General features: G+C 43.3%; 2 protein-coding genes across 2 annotated transcripts in view; one reads left to right on the top strand and one right to left on the bottom strand.

Annotated features, from left to right (window-relative positions):
• The window catches only part of MICAL2 (microtubule associated monooxygenase, calponin and LIM domain containing 2), a 192836-nt gene that overhangs the window by 56522 nt on the left and 118761 nt on the right, over positions 1–17553 (bottom strand). The window lies entirely within an intron of this gene.
• Positions 6282–8419, top strand: LOC128836264 (eukaryotic translation initiation factor 3 subunit A-like). Its single transcript, XM_054026372.1, has 2 exons — positions 6282–6401; positions 7466–8419. The coding sequence occupies exons 1-2, from the start codon at positions 6386–6388 to the stop codon at positions 7978–7980; spliced, it is 531 nt and encodes a 176-aa protein (XP_053882347.1). The 5' UTR covers positions 6282–6385; the 3' UTR covers positions 7981–8419.

Below are 17553 nucleotides of genomic sequence, written 5' to 3'. Positions count from 1 at the left end.
TTGAGAGTAGTACCTAATTTTCCTCACACTTCAAAGAGCAGAATCATTGCCCAACAGGATCAGGGGAAAGCCCATTACTAACAAGACACCTCTTGGCCACAGTCAGTCACAAACTTCTTTGAACAGCAATCTTTTCAAGTTTCTATGTAACAATTCCATCGTATTCCCACCTCATCCTGAAGTAGAAAGAAATTAGTCTCGGTATCTGTGCTACATTTAGGTGCATATTGTAACCAAATATTTGGTTACTGATGTTACAAGACATTTTAAAATATTAATTTGTAATGACTGCTGTTTCTCATAAGAAAGGTTAGGAATTTCTCTAATGCACTCAACCATGCAACGACTTACACACCTGTTGAACTTTCTGCAGTGTGAACACTCCCAATGTAGTCAAGGGGACCACCCTGAGTGTGAGCTTTACAAAGACAAAACTGGCAAAACTCCCATTAAATTCAGTGGGATCAGCATTTCTCCCACAATGCAGGAAGTTAAAACACATGTAAGATTTTGCAGGATGAGGGCCTAAATATACTACGCAATTTGAATGTTCTCTGCTTAAACCTGGTTCTCACTCACCCTGAGCAGTACTTTACATAACAGCACCTTGAGTTCAGTGACATTTGTCAGAGTAAGGTACTGCTCACTGGGATTAAAGGTGGTGGAATCAGGCCCGTTATGCACTTACCCAAGGAACATTTCAATCCCTCTGAAAAAGAAACGGTATGAACCTAGTACAAAGAGCAGTGACAAGCTGTTGGTAGGCTCATGTAAACACCACAGATGAAGAGCTTCGCTAGTTCAAACAAAAGACTGGATGATATACAGATTTGCAATCCTTTTGTTAATTATTACCTACACTTTCATAGCAATGAAAACAAATCGAATCAGCTGTCAACTGGACAATGGCTGCATTCTCCTTAGAAGCCACATGGAAGAGGAGACAAGTGTTGAAAAGAAAAGACAGGAAAATGCTCTGATTTAAAGAAAGAATTGTAAATAAACTAGAAGTGACGAGACCTTCTTCTGCAAAAGAAAATAAAAAAAGGGGATGCCTGAAGTAAGTTCCCTGATCCAGCAAAGCACTGAAGCCAGTGTATAAATTTAAAAGCACATGTTAAGTGTCATGCTTGATCTGTGCCCATGTGAGGAGTCATTCTCCTGTTTGAGGAGTTGAGGGTGCTTTGCACCTCAGTCTTCTATCTATGTATTTATAGCACTTCTATGGTTTTGTTACCATAGTATCTGAAAGCCTCACACTCTTTAATCCTTTTATCCTCAACACCCCTGTAGGGGGTGAGGTAGGGAAGAACCATTATTCCCATTTTACAGAGGGGGAACTGAGGCAGGCAGGCAGACTAAGTGACTTGCCCAAAGTCACACAAGAAGTCTGCGATGCAGCAGGGAACTGGATCTCTCAAACACCAGGCTAGTCCTGTAACCACAGGTTCATCCTTCCTCTCTAGGACTGGGCCCTCATTTTGTAAGGTTTTCCTACTATAAACTCACAGACTTAATATGACTATTTGAACCTTAAATGATCAACATACACAATCACATAAAAGTCACTGAAATGTCTACTCTCTGGAATGGACAGATACACAGAGCCAAATTTTCTGCTGGTGTCAGTTGATCTCTCTCCACTGAAGTTGATCAAGCAGAAGGGAGGAATAGCTCAGTGGTTTAAGCATTGGTCTGCTAAACTCAGGGTTGTGAGTTCAATCCTTGAGGGGGCCACTTAGGGATCTGGGGCAAAATCAGTACTTGGTCCTTCTAGTGACGGCAGGGGGCTGGACGAGATAGGCTATAGCCATTTATTTATTTTATTTATTAATAGCACCAGCTTATACCGGCAGAGGACATAGCCCATAGGAAATAGCCACTTGAAATTACCTATTGCATGCATATAAGAACTTTCTTCATTTCCACTACAGGCTAATAAAGCATACACTTTCTGGGGCTACAGTTTGGACTGAAGTTCATATTAATCTCTTGCCAAAATATTTAAATAAATTTATCCTTGAGGTTATAGACATGCTGTGCAGCTGCAAGGTGTTAACCCTAATGGTAGCACTTACTCAGCCAAATCTGAAGTTTAATCGCAGCCAGTGGGTAGATAACATGCTCCAAGTATCTACTGCCAGACTATGAGCCAATTAAAATGAAAAATGTCCTAATGACAATTACTTTTGTCAGCGTATATTAAATATATAACAGCATCTATTGTTTCAGAAAATTCTAAATTAGTCAGCATTACAATACAGTATGAAAGATTCAAGGAGCTAATATGTTAGGTCAAAACCTTTCTAGTCCTCTGATACTTTACTGTACACAGAACCAGGAAAAAGAATAAGTTAGTGAGCAAGGGTGATATTGTTAGCTGTACCTATTAATGGCCAGCAGAGACCCTGGTAAAAGTCTCTCTGTAACGTCAACAATGACTGCTTATTTTGTCTGCTGTACATGGGCTATACTTACACAAAGATAATATGCTGTTATTGGAAATTGATGAGTCTAAGGGCTATAAAGACTATAGCCCTTACCACAAATCAGTGTTTGCCTCATCCTAGTTCCATTGTTGTCTATACACACACACACACACACACACACACACAGAGCTCAGGGTATGTCTTATTACACTGAAGCACAACACTGAATTTTTTCCTAGCTCATCTTTTTTTCTGGTAAACAATGTGGTGATATTGTCAGTCGTGAATGAAGAAATGATGTAACACATCACTATGCTACTGAGACGTAGTACTTGGAACTATGTGGTTGTGGGATTATTACTGTGCAACTAAAAGAAAGTATGGCGAATACCACAAGTTGGAACTTTTACTGTTGAGTTTATGATGATGACTGTTTTTGAAGACATGTGCCTACAGTCCATGCTGAAGCCACTGGGAGCACCCACTAAAGAACCTGAGCAGAGTTCTACAGTATAAAAGTCTGTTAACTCAGGTGATCTGGTTCAATTTCCTCTGTTACAGACTTCCTGTATGATCTTGAGCGAGTCACTTCAGGTGGGATTTTCTAAGCAACTTAAGAAATTTGAGCACCGATTCCCACTAAAATTAAGGAAAATCCTAATTTCAACCATTCTGTCTTATTTTCCCATTTACAAAATGCAGATGGTATTTCCCCCACCTTGCAGGGGTACGGAGGATGAATTTATTGGCAAAGCACTCAAATACGATGGTGTGAGGAGTGCCTAAAAGAGCCTGCACAAAAATAAAGATTTATTTTATCCAAAATTGTAAAAACATTGCGAAACACCCTACATTTCAGGTTACCCCAAATTAGGGATATATTAAATGCATTAGTGCAGCATTTTAGAAGTTTGAAATGTTCATCTTACAATCACCATTGACAAGCTTCTGATCATACAAATTGCCAAGCTGGTTCCAAAGGTTTCATTTACTGGAATTGATTCTATAAGTTATTCAACCTAAATTTTCGGATTAGTTTCTTCAGTGTACGTGTACTCATTACTCTGGCATTTCCTACTGCAGTCCCAAACTGACAATATTCATCTTTTTACAGGAAGAGTACATAAGAAATCTTTTCCTCTCTTCTTTAGTAGGTGACAGATCATCTATTTTCAATTAAATTTAAAATTGGCACCATCTTCAATGATCTAAATGAGGCCATTCTGTATTCATCCCACCCGCCCACTCAAATGTAGATGAAACCTAGGATAAACAATTCTTTTGTCTATACTTTTAACTAACTACTTCCAGATAGACACACTGGGAGAGAACTATTTTCCTTGGAATCAAAGGATTTAGCTAAATGTGCAGTGATGTGTGGAAAAGCAAACTTAAAAATTAAAAGAACGTCCCGACTTGTGCAGCTCACATCCATCTCCGAATTCAACCAAAGTTTAAATTAACCCATTAGAAATAAAGCGCCAAGCCACAAAAGTCCAGCAATGGACCTTGCTTATCCCCAAGTCTAGATTTTGGTTCAGGTCCATCTCTAATAGAAATAGCACCTTTATGTTTCACATTTAATTTCAGCAACTACTATGTTAAATTTGCTTGGTTCATTATTTTTTTAACAATTGGCCGTGCTAATTCATCTTTGTATCTGAAAGTCAGTCTGGGATAACCTTGTGCCATCACCACCAGCAACAGATTCTAGAATGAATTGGCAATGTGGCCAATGATGAGTGAAGCAGAGAGAATACACTGCAGTGCTAGCACAGTAATAAGCACTTGTTTGTTTGGTCACTAAATTGTTGAGTTATGACTGGGAAACAGAAAGCCCCAACAGAATCAGTTTCACAGAATCAATTTTCTGAGCACCAAACTCAAAACCAACATTTGAAAATGAGCAATGAGGTTTCAACAAGATTTTCCTTTGGGAAAAGAACCAAAGAGGGGGAAAGAAATGAATAGCAGAATCTATTTATAACTATGACCAAAGTGTTCAGACCTGGGTGCCTGAAGTTCCCGAGTCCGTATTTGGTGGCCCAGTGATCAAAAGCACCCAGCAGCTCCTACTGAAGAAAGCTATTGGTTTGTAACCAATACAGGTGAACACAGACGAACATGGCAAGACAGTACATTTCACTGTTAGAAATAATTATTACAAGGAGGGACACAAGTGGGATCCTTTCATAGCTACAGAGTACATTCATGTGCTTTCAAAAATAGATACGTTTAATTGACTTACAGTCAGATAATTATCACTTAACCCCCACATTTTTAAGACTAAATCCTGTATTGTCAGGGGATGGACTTAATATACCTCTCTAATGTATATGAAGAATGAGGTAGGGCTCACTTATAGATCATCCTTTGATATTTTGGTCCTACCCTTAGACAATTAGGCAGTCATTCCCCATTTCTAAGTCTTATTTATGTGTGTGGATGAACAGTAGTTAGTATACTACCTGACAGAAGAGCAACTCAATAAAAGATATTACTTCACCCACCTTGTGTCTCGAATATCCTGGGCTTGATCTACACTGCAGAGTTTGGTAAACGTAAGACAGCTTATGTCGACCTATGTCGGTGACTACACTACAGCCTTGTTCCTGCTGATATAAGTGCCCTACTACACTAGGATAATAACTCTGCCACCACAAGAAGGAAACGCAATGTCTCTGTAGACACTGCCTTACTTACATCAGCTCTTGGCTAAAATTCTTATCAATTTCAGGGCTCCCTGCCAGAGCTGTGAAATTGACAAGAAAGGCTGGTAGGTTCCCTGCTGTGAACACTGTGCCAGGCTCACGGTTCAGGCCGTCACCCCAGGGTGGGTCAGGGGGCTCTAGCCCGGCTGCTCCTCCCCCAGACTTCTGGCTACCCACTCCCAGCAGGCTGCTGCCCCCCAGGCTCCCAGCTCCCAGGTAGGCTCCTTGCCTGGGCTCCCTGCTCCGCACTGGGAGCGCCCTGCTTTCCCCTGGCTCCCAGCTGGGCTGCTGGCCAGGTTCCCTGCTCAATGTCAGCTTCACTGTTGGTAGGCTCCGGCCTGGTCTACACTACGACTTTAATTCGGATTTATCAGCTTTAATTCGAATTTACCCTGTAACCGTCAACACAACGATGCTATTTATTTCGATGTAAAGGGCCCTTTAAATCGATTTCTGTACTCCACCCCGACGAGCGGAGTAGCGCCAAAATCGATTTTAGCATTTCGAATTAGGGATAGTGTGGCCGCAATTCGATGGTATTGGCCTCCGGGAGCTATCCCACAGTTCATCATTGTGACTGCTCTGGACAGCAATCTAAACTCGGATGCACTGGCCAGGTAGACAGGAAAAGCCCCGCGAACATTTGAATTTCATTTCCTGTTTGCCCAGCGTGGAGAGCACAGGTGACCACAGATAGCTCATCAGCACAGGTAACCATGCAGGCTGATAATCGAAAAAGAGCACCAGCATGGACCGTGAGGGAGGTACTGGATCTGATCGCTGTATGGGGAGAGGATTCAGTGCTTGCAGAACTTCGTTCTAAAAGACGAAATGCAAAAACTTTTGAAAAAATCTCCAAGGGCATGATGGAGAGAGGCCACAATAGGGACTCTGAGCAGTGCCGCGTGAAAGTCAAGGAGCTCAGACAAGCGTATCAAAAAACAAAGGAGGCAAACGGTCGCTCCGGGTCAGAGCCGCGGACATGCCGCTTCTACGCCGAGCTGCATGCAATTCTAGGGGGGGGCTGCCACCACTACCCCACCTGTGATCGTGGATTCTGGGTCGGGGATAGTCTCATCAGCGACGCCTGAGGATTCTGCCGACGGGGGAGAGGAGGAGGAGGAGGAGGAGGAGGAGGATGAGCTTGCAGAGAGCACACAGCACTCCGTTCTCCCCAACAGCCAGGATCTTTTTCTCACCCTGACTGAAGTACCCTCCCAAGCCAGTACCCAAGACTCTGACCCCATGGAAGGGACCTCAGGTGAGTTTACCTTTTAAAATATAAAACTTGTTGTAAAAGCAAACGGTTTTTAATGATTACTTTGCCCTGAGGACTTGGGATGCATTCGCGGTCAGTTCAGCTACTGGAAAAGTCTGTTAACGTGTCTGGGGATGGAGCAGAAATCCTCCAGGGACATCTCCATGAAGCTCTCCTGGAGGTACTCCGAAAGCCTTGCCAGAAGGTTTCTGGGCAGTGCATCCTTATTCCCTCCTCCATGGTAGGACACTTGACCACGCCATGCTTGCAGCAAGTAATCTGGTATCATTGCCTGACAAAGCCTGGCAGCGTATGGTCCCGGTGTTTGCTGGCATTCAAGCAACATCCGTTCTTTATCTTGTTGTGTAATCCTCAGGAGAGTGATATCACTCCTGGTAACCTGGTTGAAATACGGGAACTTAATTAAGGGGACAGAGGTGGCCGTTCCTACTGGGCTGTTTGCCTGTGGCGGAAAATAAATCCTTCCCTGCAGTTAGCCAAGCGCAGATGGGAAATTGGCCCTGAGTTTTTCGCTAGCAGGGATCTTCCCTGATACCAGCCACGCGGTGGGGGGGAGGGGTACAGCGATCATCCCAGAGAATTCATGGCGGGAGGGGGGTGGCGGCGGGGGGGTGGTGGTTAGTTTGGTGCCTGCAGGGATCTTCCCTGATACCAGCCACGCGGTGGGGGGAGGGGTACAGCGATCATCCCAGAGAATTCATGGCGAGAGGGGGGGTGGTTAGTTTGTTTTCTGCTGCTGCTGCTGAATGTTAACAGAAAAACCGCAGCACTCTACAGGCTATGCTTGGTATGTGGGAAAGGAGGGCGCAGAAGCTGTAAGACAATGGCTTACCATGGCCGCATGCAAGCCGAATTCTGTTGCCCAGACCTGTGATCTCTAGCAGCAAAGCCACAGGCACTCAGCATTAAGAGGCAAAATGCGACCTTGCACAGAAATCACATGTGCTATGTAATGTGAATAGTGTTGGTCACCGTGAAAGAGTATAAGCATTGTTCTGCAAAATGTATCTTTTTAAACAATTCTCTCTTTTTTCCCCTCCCTACAGCAGCTGCAAATTCCTCAAGCCTCCCTCCTCCATCCCGAAGGTTATCACAGATAAGGCGTCGTAAGAAGAGAACGCGAGACGAGATGTTTTCTGAAATTATGGAATCCAGCCGCAGTGACAGAGCTCATCTGAATGAGTGGAAGGAAACAGTTTCAAAGTATAGGAAAGAAGCCAGTGAACGTGAGGACAGGAGGGACCAACGTGAGGACAGGAGGGACCAACGTGAGGACAGGAGGGACGCTCGAGATGAGAGGTGGCGGCAGGAAGACCAGAGGAGGCAGGATGCAACGCTGGGGCTGCTGCGTGAGCAAGCAGACATGCTCCGGCGTCTGGTGGAGCTTCAGGAACGGCTGCTGGAAAACAGACTGCCGCTTCAGCCCCTGTTCCACCCTCCCCCCTCCCCATGTTCCGTATCCTCCTCACCCAGACGTGTAAGAACACAGGGGGGGAGGCTCCGTACACCTTCCCATTCCACCCCAGTAGACAGCCCAAGCAAAAGGCTGTCATTTTTTTAACCTTTTCTTTGTGGCTTTTTCCTTCCCAGCAATCCTCCTCCCAAATACCACCCGGGTTCCCTCCCTCTTTTTCTAATCTATTAATAAAGAATAAATGATTTTTAAATGATAGTGACTTTATTTGGTTTGAAAGAAAGCTGGGGGAAGGGGGAGGGTGGGTTCCTTACAGAAAATGAGTCAATAAAGGGGGCGGGTTTTCATGAAGGAGAAACAAACAGATATTTCACACTGTAGCCTGGCCAGTCATGAAACTGGTTTTTAAAGCTTCTCTGATGCACAGCGCTTCCTGGTGTGCTCTTCTAATCGCCCTGGTATCTGGCTGCGTGTAATCAGAAGCCAGGCGATTTGCCTCAGCCTCCCACCCCGCCATAAAGGTCTCCCCCTTACTTTCACAGAGATTGTGGAGCACACAGCAAGCAGAAATAACAATGGGGAGATTTCTTTGGCTGAGGTCAAAGCGAGTCAATAATGATCGCCAGCAACCTTTTAAACGGCCAAATGCACATTCTACCACCATTCTGCACTTGCTTAGCCTGTAGTTAAACAGCTCCTGACTCCTGTCCAGGCTGCCTGTGTACGGCTTCATGAGCCATGGCATTAAGGGGTAGGCGGGGTCCCCAAGAATAACTATTGGCATTTCAACATCCCCAACGGTTATTTTCTGGTCCGGAAAGTAAGTCCCTTGCTGCAGCCCTTTAAACAGAGTAGTGTTCCTGAAAACGCGAGCGTCATGAACCCTTCCCGCCCAGCCCGCGTTGATGTTAGTGAAACGTCCCTTGTGATCCACAAGTGCTTGCAGCACCATTGAAAAGTACCCCTTGCGGTTTATGTACTCGGTGGCTTGGTGCTCCGGTGCCAAGATAGGGATGTGGGTTCCGTCTATCGCCCCACCACAGTTAGGGAATCCCATTGCAGCAAAACCATCCACTATAGCCTGCACATTTCCCAGAGTCACTAACTTTCGTAGCAGCACCTGAGTGATTGCTTTGGCTACTTGCATCACAGCAGCCCCCACCGTAGATTTGCCCACTCCAAATTGATTCCCGACTGACCGGTAGCTGTCTGGCGTTGCAAGCTTCCACAGGGCTATCGCCACGCGCTTCTCAACTGTGAGGGCTGCTCTCATCTTGGTATTCTGGTGTTTCAGGGCAGGGGACAGCAAGTCACAAAGTTCCATGAAAGTGCCCTTACGCATGCGAAAGTTCCGCAGCCACTGGGAATCGTCCCAGACCTGCAACACTATGCGGTCCCACCAGTCTGTGCTTGTTTCCCTTGCCCAGAATCGGCGTTCCATGGATAGAATCTGCCCCATTAACAACATGATCTCCAAAGCACCGGGGCCCGTGGTTTCACAGAATTCTGTATCCGTGTCCATGTCCATGTCCTCATCATGCTTGTCGCTGCGTTGCCGCCACCGCTGCCTCCTCGCCTTGTTTTTCTGGTCCCGGCTGAGCATAAACTCCACGAGAACGCGCGAGGTGTTTACAATGTTCATGACTGCTGTCTTGAGCTCAGCGGGCTCCATGCTTGCCATGGTATGGAGTCTGCAGTGTTCACTCACCCAGGAAAAAAGGCGCGAAAATGGTTGTCTGCCGTCCGTTGCTTTCATGCAGGGAGGGAGGAGGAAGGGAGGAGGTGAGGCTGTACCCAGAACCACCTGCGACAATGTTTTTTGTCCCATCAGGCACTGGGATCTTAACCCACAATCCCAATGGGCGCGGGAGACTGCGGGAACTATGGGATAGCTATGGGATAGCTACCCACAGTGCAACGGTGCAGAAATCGACGCTAGCCCCGGTACTTGGACGCACACCACCGAATTAATGTGCTTAGTGTGGCCGCATACATTTCAACTTTATACAACCTGTTTTTCAAATCCGAATTATATAAATTCGGATTAATCCCGTAGTGTAGACATACCCTCAGTTGTGAAATTGAGCCAGCGCGGAGCTCGCAGTGTCACCCCATAATGTCCCTCTTCAGCCAGTGCAAGCGCTCCTGGTGAGTACGTGCTCCACCGGCAGGAGGGTACGATGGACATCAACAGTCGATTGAATTACTGAAGTGGCTTAAGTGGACTTAAATTAAGTCAACCTAATTTTGCAGTGTAGACAAGCCTTAAGATCCCAGTTCGTGCTACTTCAGTGACTCCAGTGTAGTAGAAGTTATTACATAGCTTTCCTCTCCTTTCTCTGGAGGCCTTGTTTTTGGCTTGATCCCTTTTAAGCCCTGCAAAAAGTATACAGACTAAAAGTAGCTTATATTAACAAAAAAGCTCACACAAATTAAATTGTTTTTCTGCTCATTGAAATTATGTCAGTAATTATGCTTCTGCTGATGACAAGTTTAAGACAGTCGAGAAGCTTACAAAATATTCTCCTAGCCAGCAAGGCTGGAGCCATGATCTCAAATGTCTTTTTTTTTTTTTGGCAACACCACATGCGGAATGTTTATAAGGCCTATCAGCTCTCTAGAGCAAGCACTATCCCATATGGCAGAAGCCCTTGTGGAGACAGGAGAGAACTAAGGAAAGAGGGAGGGCAGTAGAACACAATGAAACATCCACGCACATGCGTCCCCCAATCTAAGAAGGCAGAGCAGTCTGTGGGCATGACTAAAAGGACCATTGGAAGCCGCTGCCCTTGGGGGAGGGATAGCTCAGTGGTTTGAGCATCAGCCTGCTAAACCCAGGGTTACAAGTTCAATCCTTGAGGGGGGCATTTAGGGAACTGGGGTAAATATCTGTCTGTAGATTGATCCTGCTTTAAGCAGGGGGTTGGACTAGATGACCTCCTGAGGTCCCTTCCAACCCTGATATTCTAGGATTCTATCCCTACAGTATAATGTGTGTTCTGGATATATAAACTGCAGCTGAGAAATGAGGGTGTAGCAGAGAATCTGAGACCAAATATATTTGCAGATGCTCTCATTGGCCCTCTACACATGTGGTGCATTAAGACAATGGTGACAGCCCAGTATCTTGTCTTCAGATAATGGCCAGTCCAGATACTTGTTTTCTTTAGTCATTAAGTCTGCAGCTTTTGAGGGTTGCATACATGAAAAGGGTATAGTCATGACTCCATATCTGGCCTCTTGATTTGCATCCTCAAGACCGCACATTACTTAGGCAAAACTTCAATGTGCAGGGGAATGCTGCCTATCCTTGTAGGAAGTTATTGCAGACTGCTCCCCTCTGCAATGTGAAGCAGAAGGGAGCTTATAGGCTTTGGAATTTCTTAATCAGGTCGATAAGAGCTCAAGCTCAGATTTTAAAAAGGTCAGATTTATTTGTGAGCTGTTTACTAATCCTTCATGACTAATAAAAACAAATCAAAGGTCAAGGAGCAACTTATCTGATTGAACATGGGAGATAAAAGGCCCAATCCATTGCACGCCTTTCTACTAATTGTTACTAAACCTTGGCCTAATACAGTGAGAACAGCCTACTCCAGCCTCCTCTTCCTTTCCAGGAATTTTTTTCAGACATCTGTTTTATTTGTATTTCATTAGTAAGATAAAAATGCTGAGTGACGTAATGGTGACACATGGATATGGTGCATATTTGACACTAAATGAGGAGGTGTCGAAATACTGGACATGATAAAATAGGAATTCTGATACTGTTTTATTCCAGGCTAATGCCACATTTATAAGATATCTACCAAATGGAATGTAGGCATGAAGACAACACACTGTACAAATAGTTAGTAAACATGGACCACCCCTGCCAGCCCATTCCCTACCTTGCTTCTCAATTCATAAATTCTCTACTCAAAGATGGAAAGTTAGTTTAAAACAGATGCTTGTTTCATTCATCCTAAAGGTCTCCACATTGGCGTTGTGGAGAGTAGGCATGAGTTCCAAGCACTATTCTAATGCTCTGCCTCTCCCAAGTTAAATTACAGGGAAGGACAGTAAGAGCATTCCAGTCGACTAGACTGGGCACAGAGAGAGAAGTAGTGTCCAAAACAGCTGAGTCTTAGCCTATCTAGAGCTTTACAGACAATTATCAACTCTTTCTAAAATCTTGTAAAATAATAACTAAGGTGCTCCTCACCAAAGCATGTGGGTGCATCCGGAAGCACACAGGGAGCCAATGAAGAGCTCAAAGCAAAGGTGTCACATTGACGAGCCCTATTTAACCCGGGGGCTGTAGTGTTCTGCATTAACAGATGCTTCTGAGTGGTCTGCCAAGTTCGCTTCAAGCAAAGCACATTACTGGAATCTGGCATGGAGATGACAGACGCTAACGTTATATCAAATAAGAATCCCAGGCTCTAGGTCAGGTGAAGATGACAAAAAGGCATTTCATGCTACTCTCACAGAGTGAGAGCAGTGGGTCCACTAAACTATTGAAGACTGTGCACCATCCAGCCCAGGAGAGTCTTTTTTCCATTGATAAAGAGAGAAGTCATAACAACTGTCAGCTCTTCCAGATACTTACCCTTACTTATTAGCTCTGTTTGATCATGCTTGATCCTCAAGCACTTATTACAGCCTTCATCCATGATTCTACATTGGTGAGAATAGCTCACAATCACTCCCATCACTTCAGGAGACAATTTAAGACTGAGTGTGCAATGCACAATGAGCCTGTTTAACTCATTGCCACAAGCACATGGAGACCAAGCCGAATTAAAAAAAACTGGACGTTTGTATGGACAAAACCAAAAACATCCAGAATTATAACAGCAAGAATCAAAAACAAACAAACAAACAAACAAGTTGTGGAAACCCTTATGCCTCAGGGAATAAGCCAACATGACTGGGGTTAGGAAGAAACTTTCCATGGGGATGGGCTATTCCATCACTCCCTGCTGCAGGATTTCTTGAACCTTCCTCTGAAAGTAGCTGGTCACTGTCAGAGACAGGATCCTGGACTAGATGGACCACTGACCAGTGCTCCTCACATAGATGTTAAACTGGAGGGATGACAAGATGGACACCCTTGGTGCCCCATCAGCAAAGAGAAGAAATTATTCATAACTATCCCCATGATAATCCTTGAAATGAACAAATGTACTCACGTTTGCATACTCCTGTTCCCTCCCGTCAGGTCTTGCAAGCAAAGCAACACCACCACCTAGTGTGCTCTGCTGTGTCAGAGATTCGTGAAAGTTCTAACAAGAGCAACATAGACATCTGGTCTTTCTTCCCCATCACCAGAAGGAGATCAGATACAAAAGGCTCCAGGCTACAAGCTAAGGATCAAAAATTGAGGTGATGCTGGAGTTGGCAGAAAGCTACCAGCTTGATAACTACTCTGAGTAAGAGGGCAGGCTGAAGACTGTATAAAAGCTTGATACCAACAGAACATCTTGGTCGTGTCTGACACCTCTTAATCAACCTGGCAAGCCACAAGTGATGCTGAACAGCCCAACCTAGGCAAAAAGAATATTTGCTTTCCACAGACTGGCCCCGGGAAGATAAAAGTATCTTAGCCAAACATTTTCACAAGCCAAAGTAGCCCTGAGTGGTAACTGGGCCTCACACTCTGGTCTGTATCTGTGGTAGTCCAGCAACTGAACTACAAGCATCAGACAGAAGCTGTATTTTCACTATTCTTTTTCTTCATCTCTTTGTGACTGCTTGTCTGGTCTTGTTTTAGGTCTGAACTTTAACCAAGTTTGAACAAACACCTAAAATTAGCTGACCACCCTCCCCCAACAAGGACATTTCAGACCATCTGAAAAAATGTTAGGCCAGGAATTTTCCCTTTGAAAGTCTGTAACCTTACAATCTGCCTTGAGTAAGGGATGGCACATTCCACCACCGGAAGAGCCCTTGCTCTGAAAAGGAAAGTAAATTACTCCACCCTTTTTGTGGAGCAGCTCACTCTTACCTGTGACCCTGATCAGCTCTCTGACTGGAGAATAGGAGGGGTGGAACCAGACACTGCTCTTCCCACACCACATCCCATCCCATCCCCTCCCTGCCCATTGGCTCTCAGTGGGGTTTGGCAAGTGAGTACTATAGGGCTAGAGTTGCAGTCTAAACAGGGTCACACAAAAGAATAAATTCTGGGACATTAGTTCCCCTTTTGCGCCTGCTAAACTGAGTAAAAGATGTGACAATCTAGCCCTTTGTGCCTCTACTACAGCTCCCCAGCTCTAAACGAACAAGCTAACTTTGTGTCAAAAGGATCTTTTGTCCAACTCTAGTGTGCATGTGCACAGACACATACAAGTTCTTCTCTAGCAAGTTAGTTTAACAAACATTTTAAAAATCTCTTACCTAGTCGGTGCACAAACACTTTGAAATTCAGCCATATAACATAACCAGACAATTCTGACTAGGAAAGCAATACAGGATTTAAAGCAGGCAATTTCTGAATGCATCCCAGGACAACATTAACACGCCACAAAAAATAAGCAAAATGTAGCAACCTGCTAAAGTAAAAGCGATTAATTGAAAAGTTATTAGAAACAAAGGCAGGAGGTGAAGAAGATGGGTTTGTATAATTATGGCGAAAGGTTTTTCACATAGGAGTCATTAGCATACTACAGCTTTCATTTTATAACAAACGTTACATAAAACATATTGGAGCAATTTGTGTTAGTCTGGTATATTAATGCACGTAATCACAACAGATTCAGCATGGAGCAGCAATATTTTAAGCCATTAGAGTAATAAACATTAGTTTAATGCCTGTCAAACAGTGATTTTTACAATATGCTAAAAGCAGTAAAATAATAAAACGAAGACATGAACCAATATGTGCCGAGAAATGTCAAATCAGCAAGTTCAAGGGTACTTCACTATAGTAACATGCAAATTCCTTTGTAAATTCACATTTCAAAAGAACACATGAGAAATTCCAGCAATTTGAAATGAGTTCCGAGACCACCACCTAAGGAGATGAAATCAAAGTCTTTGTCCTTATTCTTCTGTTTGCAGGTCATGAAGAAAATGAAAGTGGCCTAGAGAAATATTTACATTGCTAATTTGTATATTTGTACCAAGCATGAATGCATTAGGTCTTTTGAGTTTCTACAACCTTATCTTTCATACACAATCAAGTGCTTCATAAACATGTCATGCTTTCAAAAATATTCAGGATGAAATTCAATTCATTTCTAAATTCATCACTTTAACTGGAATGTGAGGAATGTAGGGTAGCAAGTGGAGGAAAGTCAACTAAGATAACCCTATCTGCACATTGTGGGGGCAATGCAGACCTGTGACCTCATTCTTGAGGTAGGAGCTCATACAGCATTATCTTGCTCATATTTTTATTGCTCTCATGTACTCCAAAGTTCAGAAGGAAGGGGAAAAGGTTGTTTCACAGTGGCTTTTATGAATCAAAAACATCTGAATTCATGCAGGAATTACTAACCCAGTGACTGGCAATTTCAAGCGGTTTTTGTTCGTTTGAAAAACCAAATTTACTTCTCAGATGCTTAAAAATTTAAGGTCTTCTTTGGATCCTAAAGTATTAGCATGAAAGTAAAGGATGTCTATCTTTTAGAACAACATTAAAAAGTATGGTTTCATTAACAGATACTTAGGCAAGTAATCCTGTATTGAATTAATAACTATGAGACCCAAGCATAATCAGCTTGACTTTTCAAAGGTACAGACCAATGTGATTCTAATACCTGTATAGTAATTATATTTGAAACAATTTGAACCAAATAAAAAAAAAAAGAACCATGAGTTGACATGTCTGAGATGCTTTATATCGCTGTAACTACTGAACACTAATGAGTGTCTGCAGCTTAGATATAGTTTGCGTTCCTTAAAAAAAAAAAAAAAAATACCGAAGAACGCAAAGAATGAAATGATTTAAGGAGGCATTACCAGCATCAGCTCCAAACCTGTGTTTGTTAGAAGGGCTCTGTTAAGCAAGTGCATCAAGACTGGTGCTGCAGTAGATTTGCTTCCCCCCCACCTTCTTCTTAAACAAATACTATTGTCAGTACAGGTCTGTCGCATCTTATGCGTATTTAACATGCACGATGTCAGCTTTACATGGTCGGCAAAAACAAAACAACAACAAAAGAGAGAAAAATAACCATTTTAATACTGTACCTGTAGTGCGGGCGATTCCGCCCGCCATTGAACTCAATGTAATTTTGACTATACGCGGTTTTCGCTTTACGCGCTAACCGCGGAACAGAACCCCCACATAAGATTAGACAGACCTGTACAAAGTATAGAAAAGAAAAAGGCATCATTGTTGTGTGTATGTGTTTAAAATGGCATGTGCTATGGGTGGAGATTTAGAGAGTGTGGGAGCTTTTGGAAATGGCTCAACTGTAGGCAAGGAAAAAGGCATTCACAGTCTTCTCATCTACAGTGTGGTCTGGTCACATGGCCAGAGCACAGAGAACCCATGAAGGATGGGAGTCCTGAGTTACAGCTGTTAATGTACTAACATCTGTATGAGTTTATCTTCTTCTTCTAGCAGTATTATAAGGAATAAACAGAGGGCATTTAAATCTTATAAAAGCTTTATTTAACAACAATTTTGACTCAAGCATGGAACTAACATTATGTTCACACTGATCATTCTGCTTATATGTTACATCCCTTTCCCGCATTTGTCTGGTCAATTTAGATTGTATGCGATCTGAGGTAGGGACGGTCTGCTATGCTGTATTTATTCAGCACCTGGGGCCCCAATGTTGGTTGGTCCCTGGGTACAGGATAAACAAGATTAATAAGAATCAATTCTAATTGACTGGTTCATTTTTTCACACTAAAGTACACGCGCCAATTGCAAAACAGTACTTAGGAACTTCATTACTCCTAATGCAAAAGAGGATTTAGACTATTTATTGATACATTATAACGCAGGGAGTCAACAATGAATGCGTCTTGTCAAATGGATCCTACAATGGGGCCAGGGTGGAAACAGCACACTGATCTCTCAAAGTATTTCAATTCCTTTGCTTCTATCCAAAACCAGAAAGCACGAAGACAGGCAAAACTTACAGCCCCCAAGCAAGATCAGTTTGCCTGAAGGGTCGATTTCATTCTTATTGGAGGTGCTTTGACCATTCTTATTAAAATGCTACCCAACATTTATTCTTTTACATAAAAGTCACTAGTCCCTATTTTGATTTGTACATCTCTTAGCCAGGCAAACTTTCCATTTCTGATGGCATTTGGGCCTTGGGGATTGTGTTTCTTGCCTTTTTTTTAAATCAGAGATGGTTGAATAATTCATTGAAAACAACATCTGTTATTCATTGTGGCAGTTCTTCATCTAACAATTCGTTGAGAATGTTTTTTATTTCCACTATTCAAGTAGCTCATACAGGTTCAGTAATATTAATTGCCAACACATTCTGTAATAAAATTATTTGCAAGCCAATTTCTCCATTATTTTACCAGCCATATTTTTTGCTGAGAGAAGCAAGGAAAGTTTAAAGAACTGCAGATACAAGAGGAGGAGAAGAAGAGGAGAAAATAGGATAAGCAAAAAGATAACAGAACAGGATTAACTGGGGGGGAAGAGGAAGGAATCACAATGTTACCATACAAAGGGTTACTGTGAACTGCAGCCAAGAGTCCAACAGATTTCTGGAGCTTACAAACTGGAGTAGCAACATCTTTCTGTAAAGAGCT

This window comes from Malaclemys terrapin, chromosome 4 (assembly GCF_027887155.1).
Source record: "Malaclemys terrapin pileata isolate rMalTer1 chromosome 4, rMalTer1.hap1, whole genome shotgun sequence".
In the NCBI taxonomy this organism is placed as follows: Eukaryota; Metazoa; Chordata; order Testudines; family Emydidae; genus Malaclemys; species Malaclemys terrapin.
This window is presented reverse-complemented; position numbering and strand designations above follow the sequence as displayed.